Source organism: Parasteatoda tepidariorum, chromosome 4 (assembly GCF_043381705.1).
Source record: "Parasteatoda tepidariorum isolate YZ-2023 chromosome 4, CAS_Ptep_4.0, whole genome shotgun sequence".
Lineage (NCBI taxonomy): Eukaryota > Metazoa > Arthropoda > Arachnida > Araneae > Theridiidae > Parasteatoda > Parasteatoda tepidariorum.
Window position 1 is genome coordinate 32576609 of NC_092207.1, and position 9031 is coordinate 32585639.

Below are 9031 nucleotides of genomic sequence, written 5' to 3' on the forward strand. Positions count from 1 at the left end.
TATAAAATAATTGTGAATCTTGATAGATCATAAAAATGAGTACTACATCTTTATTTGTTATAACAGCTAATCATAATTCACAACCCTATCTGACTATTGAAAGTAATCTTATATTCTCTTTAAAAATAGCAAGATTTTCTTTGCTGTGATTGCTTATGATTCCAATATTTATTTTAATTTGGCTTTTCAAGCAAAATTAAATTATAACTCATAAAACACAATTTAATTTTTCAATACATGAAATTTTTTTAATTACTTTTGTTCCTTTATAATAAATGAATTTTTAAAGAACAATCATCTGTAAAAGAATTATGCACAGGTGCAGATTTCTTCTCATGTTCATACCTTTCTCTTGCAGCCGGTGCAAGCGAGTGACCAGGGACTGTCAGACAGGTGATTGTCTAAAAGAACCCCTTTCCTATTCCTACAACTACATCACTTTCGTGTCCAACATGAGGCTCCCTCTGTCAGGACAGGTGGACCTCTTCACCATGCGAGGACCAAGCTTCCAATCAACCACTGTCCAGTTTGAATTGCAGCTGACGAGTGCCAGGGCTCCGCCGGGAACAACACCAGCAACCAAAGATTACTTTCACTTGAGAAGGACTGCTTACAACGAAGCCATGATAGCCTTAACAAAAAGCATAACAGGACCACAAGAAATAGAATTGGATCTCGTCATGAAGATCTACCATAATGGGTTGTATGGAGGAACAGCCGTTGCAAAAATCTTCTTATTTGTCACAGAATATAACTTTTAAAAGTTTCAGTCTTGGAGGTGAAAATTTGAAGATGTGAACTCACTCGCCATACAGCTGCGTTCGAATATAGTCTCGATTGTGATGTAAACTAAAAACTCTTTTTCAATACAGGGTTTTACTGTTTGTCTAAGATAGGTACTCTGACCGCCACTAAGTCTGCGGCAGTCTGGTGCTATGGAAACAAGAAGAGGTTATTTTAGGGAGGGTAGCTTCGATGAAGAGGTCTCCTTTCCTCTCGCCGAAACCAGTCCCAAAGAGGGACCACGCAGCCCTACTTAAAAAAATCATACCTCGTTACCATAGTCACCGCCACAGCTCCAGACGAATGTCTGGCAGAGTATCTATCTTAGACAAACAGTACATGATTCCTTCCTGGTTTCAGAAACTAGGCTGTAGTAAATAAAAAAATTAAGACGAATACGGCAGAAACAAACCTTACACTAAATACAAAAATAAATCAAATTTCATTTAGAGTCGTTGCATATGTTGTATGAGAACCCTTTGCACGCGGCACACACAACAATGCATAGTTACTGCCAGACTCTATTCAACAAGATACTATGGTATTGACAGCACGTCTCGCGAGTGACTTTTTCTGTGGATTTTGACCATCTTTTCCTACCCCTTTTGTTAGCAAAACTACGTGAAAGATCACACGTGCTGTCAGTACCATTGATACTCTATCGTTTTGAATACAGTCTAGCGGAAACTAACCTATCGTATTTATTAATGCCATGCAATTAATGGTTCACACATCTGGAAAACCTGCACTGGTTGTAAATAAAACTTAAATTTTTTCTGTATTTAGAGCAAAATTTGTGACTTTTGTATTTGTCTTAAGTTTTTTTGTTGTCTTCTGAAAACCCAGGAGATAAATTATGACTGACTCTGTTAGAGCAATCAAGATTTCCAAATAAAAACTACAGGAATTGAAAATAAGCGGGTGAAAATTGCTTGCTGTTTTATTTTTGAATGCTCTAAAATAATAGTAGAACTGGCTTATATTATAAAAAATTCTTCATTTGACACATTAAAACTTTGCTCTGTAAAAATTTCCTAATCAAATTACGGTAAAAAGTACCGGCACTCAGGGTGCCAGTACTTTTTTCCAGAAAATCCTCTTTTACCGGAAACTGTTAAGGAACAAGAAATCAGATATACCGTAATTTTTGCACTAATAATTACCGTGAAATCCCTGAATCACTCCAATTAAATAAATATTACTGTAAAAAGTACGGTATAATATTTTACAATAAAAGGGAATTTTACGGATGATGCACCTAAAGTGCCGCCACTTTATACCGTAATTTGATACAAAATTTTTCACAGTGCATTTCTTAGATATATTTTGGAAAAGTCGATTTCTGAAAAGTCAATTAGACTATGTGAAACACCGCTGTCATGTACATTTTTGAAAAGTCAGTCACACTGTGAAGATGACAGGTGTTTATTTCTGAAAAGTCAATCAGTCTGCAGTAGACACTGCCGGTTTCTACATATATTTTTAATAATTTACAGCAATTTAACAGCCGAATTTCAAATTTCAGCTGCTATATCAGAACCCTTATAGAGTGATATTGTTAATTGTGAAATTTAAACTTATTATTATTCGCTTTTTTATGTTTATTTTTTGCTAATTCTACGACTTATTCTGGAACTTATTTTTTTTTCCGACACCTAAATTGATACGTCTGAATTAAATGTGCAAAAATTCGAATAAAAAACTAATTGCATTTATTGCTCAATGTTTTAAGGCTCTTTTTATGCTTATGAATGTTACAATGTACAGATAACACTGCCAAATGAAATTAAGTTCGAAATGTTTTCTTATTTTAAAATGTATTTTTCTAGATGGTATTGATATTACTAATTTATTTTAAATAAAAATATTTTAGAGTTTTGTTTTCTTATCTATATTATTCCTCACACATCCAAATCAACATCTGAAACTGAAAAAATAAACAAAATTAAAACCTCTCACGTAAAAACATAATTATACAGTAACTATGCTTAATTGTTTTAGCAATAACCCTAGATTCATAAACATTCACTTCACAGACAGATCTAATAAGATTTGATTCTCTCTCAGGCGAGAGTTTTATACTTCAAAATTCACTATCCCCTCAAATATAAAAGTTAGAAAAAAATACTACTCCAAATTCTTTTACATAAAGTGAAAAAGAATACTTTAATCAGCGAAACAATTTATTATCAATATAAAATCCATTGAAATTGAAATTACGCTTACTGATTAGCAATATTGTATTTATCTGATAAAACTCGAAGACGTTTCAATTGACTAAAATCAGCCACTCACTTGATTATACGAACAAAATTGTAATCAAGGCAATTAAAAATGCCGTATTTGCTTGAAAACCTTACAATTCATTGGCGATCGTAAAAGTAATCAAACCGCTTGCTTGACCCAACTCTTATTGTATATCGGAATATATTTTTAGAATATCGGTATATATTAACAAAAAAAAAGAAGAAAAAAAAAAACTTGGAGAAAATCCTTTGATCACTGTCGCTCACCAACCCCCGTGAATGCTTTGAAACAATATTTGTTTCTAAACACAAAAGAAAAGTTTTCTTACTTTCGAGGTTGAAAATATTCACATAAAATGTATTCACTAAAAAGAATTCTGTTTGCTCATTCTCATGTTTACTATGTCTAAACATTTCCCTTATTCTGTTAAGATCTAATTGGGAACTTCCACCTCGAGAACCAAGTGATTTAAATCAGATTTAATTGGATACCTGCTCTGACGTCAGATTTAATTGGATCGACAAATGCCACGATTTACCTACGTTGACGTCACTTTCAGGCATCCAATTGTAAACACCAATAATTTTATTAGCAAGCATTTTATTAAAGATAACGTTTGGATTAAAGTTTTGTTGTATTAAAAAATTTGCTCGGTTACTATTACAACTTTATCAGCAAATTTTGTTTTTTAAATTTCTAATTCTCCTTATTTGCTATAAAAACTCGTTAAATGTTTTTATGCCAAAGAGTTTACTAAAAGATTATTTTGTAATAATGATTTACAATTCTGTATTATTATTATAGAATATTAATTTTGAATGGACACAATTTTACACAAAGCTTATAATAAAATATATATTGATCTATAATAGATTGTTTTTCTTTTTAATAAATAAATGTCATCGGAATAAAGTATTGCCCTTGAAATCATATGGAACATTTTTCCCAAGTTGCGTTTAAAACTATTCATTAATGTCTCGTAAGCATTGTTGCAAGGTTTAAGAGATATTTCATAAACTTAAATAAAAGATTTTACTAGTGGTTACAAAAAAAACTATTATTGTAGTTTATAGGGAATTAAAAAAAGTTTTTACATTTAAAAAATAAAGTTTTTACATCTGCAATGTATGGCTTTTAAAAGATGTGCATCACGTCCATCGACGATTCTTAAAACATTCTATCTTTAATATTCACAGTCAGAATGTGAACACTGACGACACAATAATTTGCCGAAAGAAATGTACTCAGAACGACGTCGACTGCATCCTTAACGATACTCAGACTGTGACGTTTCAGACGTTGGCCTTGCCGACCATCCCTTACTTGCCGCAACCTTTCATCCTGACTACCATGAGGGCTATAGCGAATTCTGACGTCACTTTCCACACCAGCTACCACATTTTGGAGGGAAACGAAAACGAGTTGTTCGACATTTTAAAAGGTCAAGGTGTAGGTGAGTAGTTAACTATCTCGTGTTAATTACCTTTCATTCATTATTTTTTTTAAAAATTTATAAAGATTATTTAATTTCCGTCAAGTTATTTCTCTGGAGTGGCACAGAAGATAGAGCACCCACCTCAGAATGAAGTGATCTGGTTTGAATCCCAGGGATGACAGGTCGATTTGTATCTTGCTCCCGGATCGTATCCACTACAGTGTTAACGCGAAATATCTCAAGTAGTAAACGGATTCTAGTCTTCTTGATATCAGGCTAAACCAGGAATGGTTTCGTGATTTTCCTCTCCGTGTATCACGAATGCGCGTCAGTCCCATCAAAAATCTCTTTGTTAAAGCAACATGGTCATAATGGTTCATCCAGAAGTTCCTTTGCCTTTTGGATTAGGTTCAAAATTACAAAGCTGCGAAGTTGAACATTTCTTGCCACAAGTTCTATCAGTATTCAAGTATCGATCAGCTGTTCAATGCCAGTGACAAAACAAAATAAAATCATTCTTGGAGATAATCTCTTTGATTGATAACTGCACATCTAATACTTAATTACACACGTAAAAAAAATTTAGTTAAATAAATAAATTTCCAAAAAAAAATATTGTATTTTATATTATTTTATAACCAACGTTAAACAGCCGACCCAATTCTGAGTTTACTATCTATGTTTAACTCCGTGGCTTTGTAATTTTGAACCCAGCCCAGAAGATATGGGAGCCCTTGAAACAAACATTGGAACGAACTAGTCTTCGTGGCAGACTTTTTGATGGAACTATCCAGTATTTGCGTCACATGGAGAGGAAAACCACGAAAATCTCCTGCGATTTGTCAGATGGCAAGGGGATTCTAAGCAATAATCCGTCTACCATTGAGGATATCTTACATCAGCACTGTAGTTGATGCGAGCCGGAAGCAGGATTCGTATCAACCAACCCCCGTTGTAATTCGAACCTGGGTCAACTCATTTGGAGGCGAATGCCCTAGATTGTTAGAAGCAATTATGCTGTTAAACACTGTACGATTTGTTAAAATATCAGTTGAGTGCTATTGATTCGCCAATTTTCAACTTTGAACAAAGGTATTTGAAACTATAAGTTTAGGAAAGGCAAAAAAGTGTTAAGCTTGCTTTATTTATTTATATATTAAATTGAATTGATGTTGATTACTAATTTATAAATTTTTATTCTTGGCAATTTTTATATAAACATAGAAAAAAAACTTTTCAATCTTAGAGGAAAATTAAAAAAAGGCCATATTATCAATCGAATGTTTGATACGTGCAGAGGTTTACTAAATTTTAAGGAAATAAATGAATTGTCTGAGAATGCGGAGCATATTTTAATCGACCCGTAAAAAGGACGCTAGACAATAATGGGCTGAAAAATATTTCAAAATGTGTTATTTAAACAATTATTTGAATTTGAAAGAAAAAAATTAACAAAAACGTACCAGACCAACAAACAAATTTAAAATATATCTCTTTCCCACTAAAAAACTTTTTTCGTAAAAACTGTTTATTCGATAGGAATATGCATAATTTTAAAAGAAAATGCTTTATTGGTGTATCTGTATTAAAAAAAAGTATTTTATTAAATTAAAATGTTTGTAAATTTTCTCTTCAGGCTCTTTACGAATAAGAAAATCCATACACGGTCCTCAAGAATTGCTGTTGAAAATTCTGATGACAATTCATCTGAACTCTAATCCACGGATCAGATACACTTCCACTTCAAAGCATTTAGCTCTCATTCAAATCATAGTTTCTCAATATGATTTTTAGCTATCAGAAATTAGTGATTTATTTTGCTTCATAATTCTATGATCTGATTTCATTTTTTTTTTGCATAATTCTAAGATCTGATTTCATTTTTATGCATAATTCTAAGATCTGATTTCATTTTTATGCATAATTCTATGATCTGATTTAACATTACTCCATGTAATTATACTAAGCTGATTAATTTTACTCAGTTATTCTATGATCAACCAATATACTTTACTCCATAATTTCTTACCTGAAGTTATTTTTCTTCATAATTCTATGATCTGATTTTATTTTGATCCATAATTATATGACCTGATTTAATATCACTCTATGTAATCTGTAATTCAATGATATAATTTTTTTTACTCTATAATTTTTTGCTTAGTGTTATTTTACTTCATAACACTATGATCTGATTTCCTTTTAATTCATAATTCTTTGATATGATTCAATATCATTCCATGTAATTCTAAAATGTAGTTTAATTTTACTCGACAAACTAAATTTATGCTGCATAATTTTTTGCCTGTTGCTTGTTATTTTACTCCATAATTTTATGATCTGATTTCATTTTAATTCATAATTCTTCGATCTGATTTAATATCACTCCATGTAATTCTGTTGTTACATATGGCTTTATTGGAAATATTAATCCATATACAATCCATGTAATTCTATAATGTGTCTAAATTTTGGTCTATAATTCTCTGACTTGATTTGATCTGGTCTAGTGTTATTTTACTTCCTAATACTATGACCTGATTTCATTTTAATTCATAATTCGTTGATCTGATTTAATATCACTCCATGAATTTCTATAATGTAGTTTAATTTTACTCTGTAATTCTATGATCTAATTTTATTTTACACCATAATTTTTTGCTTGTTATTATTTTAATCCGTAATTATATGATCCAATTTGCTTTGCGCCATATTTCTGTGATCTGATTTAATATTACTCCATACGTTGAATTTTTCTTTTACTCAATAATTCCATGATCCAATCTTATTTTACTTTATGCGATTTCACGCCATAACTTTGTTATCTGATTTGTTTAAACTTCATTGTTGCTTTCATACTACAAATATCCCGGTGTTTGTTTTTTAATGTTTTATGTTAAGTCGATGTTCTTTTTTCTATGTCAGTGTTCATTTCTTAGTACTGTAAAATGGGGAATAATTTTTTTTTCTTTGCTTCTTTGTTACGTTTTATTGGATCTTCAAAGTAGGATCATTCAGAATACAGCTGTGAAATACGAAATACTTAATACGAAAAATAGAATAAAGCCATGTATATTTATTTTGCATAACAGGAATTAATAGTATTTTCTCAAGTTGACTATTATATGAAGGTTTCATTTTTTTTTATTCTTTTACAATTTTTAACGTACATTACAAAAAGTTTTGGATAAAAGTGCCGGCACTCAGGGTGCCGGTACTCTTTACTGTAAAATACATTCTTACCATAACATATTGTGAGCAAAAATCTGATATACCGTAATTTTTTCATTAATAATTACGGTATAATATTTTACGGTTAAAATGGATTTTTACGGATGTTGCTCCCAAAATGCGCCAATACTTTATACCGTAATTTGACCCAGAATTTTTTACAGTATTGTGATATTGTCTTATTTCGCATCTATTTTTTAATATTTCAAAATAATATCCAGTCAAAGGAATAACCTACACTTCTGGTCTAAATATTTTCAATAATATGCGCATATTAAGACGGAGATAATAAATAAAATGACTAATCGTTATTTTTCTTATTCCTCTAAAATTTGCAATATGCATTGTAAAAAGAATTTTTGTTAAAAAAATGAGAATCTACTGGAAATCAATCTTAAGTCTCATTTAATATCATAAAGAGTATAAATGGAAAATTCCTTTAAAAATACAGAAAAAGATCTTAGGAGACTCAGAAATTTTACAGTAAAACTGCATATATTAAACATTTTCCAGTTCCAAAACGTCACTGGAAATAAACCATTTCTGAAAAAGATGTGATGCAAAATTTTTCTACAGAAATTCACTGAGAAAAACCATTTTTTTTTTCGTTATTTCTTAACTCGAAACTCGATTATATGCATTTAAAGAACTTACGTAATTTAACAATGATTCTTATTTTTCTGTCTGTCTTTTTACAGAAATTTTTTTAAGGGAAAAATATAGGGAATAGGGAACCTTTCCAGATGCACATTCAAATATTAGACTATTTAAAAGTCAAATATAGATACTGAACATGTATATTTTTTCACATAAAATTCTATTTCTGTAGCAAGAAAAAAATATCCTCTCCCAGAAATGATCCTCAAAAGCCTGATAAACCCCGTAGCTCGTTGTCATATCTAGCTAATATCACCGCTTTTTAGTCGGACAATGCCAGCCATTAGGCACACAAGTGTAATTGGTGCAATTCACTCAATTGTGTACAGGCCAGGCACAAAGCAGCCCCGATCTTCACGATGGAGGACACTTTCCAACCCCACATGGGACACCTTTTGTTGGTCACAGTGTCGGCTTCGACTGATGTTCGACATCGGGCATCTGTCGTGGAGTATGTGACATCTCTGTTGGTATAATGTTACCGACAAAAACCAACTGTACCACTCCTTGTGATACTTATTTTTTTTTTCATTTGATGAATCTTGTCGTTTTTCCTAAAGGTGTACACACAGATTTCTTCGGCTTAAGGATGGTACAGAAAAGAATCTTTAATGCATCTTTCAATTGATAAAGCGGTTTAACTTTAACGGGGAGAACATTTCCGCGTTTATGGTAAAA

The 9031-nt window shown here is 31.5% G+C and overlaps 1 protein-coding gene across 2 annotated transcripts in view; it reads left to right on the forward strand.

Annotated features, from left to right (window-relative positions):
* Positions 1–7442, forward strand: part of LOC107442863 (fibrillin-1) — a 59455-nt gene extending 52013 nt beyond the window's left edge. Inside the window, exons 24-25 of one of the 2 annotated variants that reach the window (XM_016056527.3) lie at positions 4227–4483; positions 6102–7442. In XM_016056527.3, the coding sequence (XP_015912013.1) occupies positions 4227–4483; positions 6102–6259 (415 nt within the window). In that variant the 3' untranslated portion in view covers positions 6260–7442. Of the gene's footprint in view, positions 1–358; positions 2662–4226; positions 4484–6101 lie in introns of those variants that run through there. The other variant, XM_016056537.3, reaches the window with a different exon arrangement.
* Positions 7443–9031: the final 1589 nt, after the last annotated feature.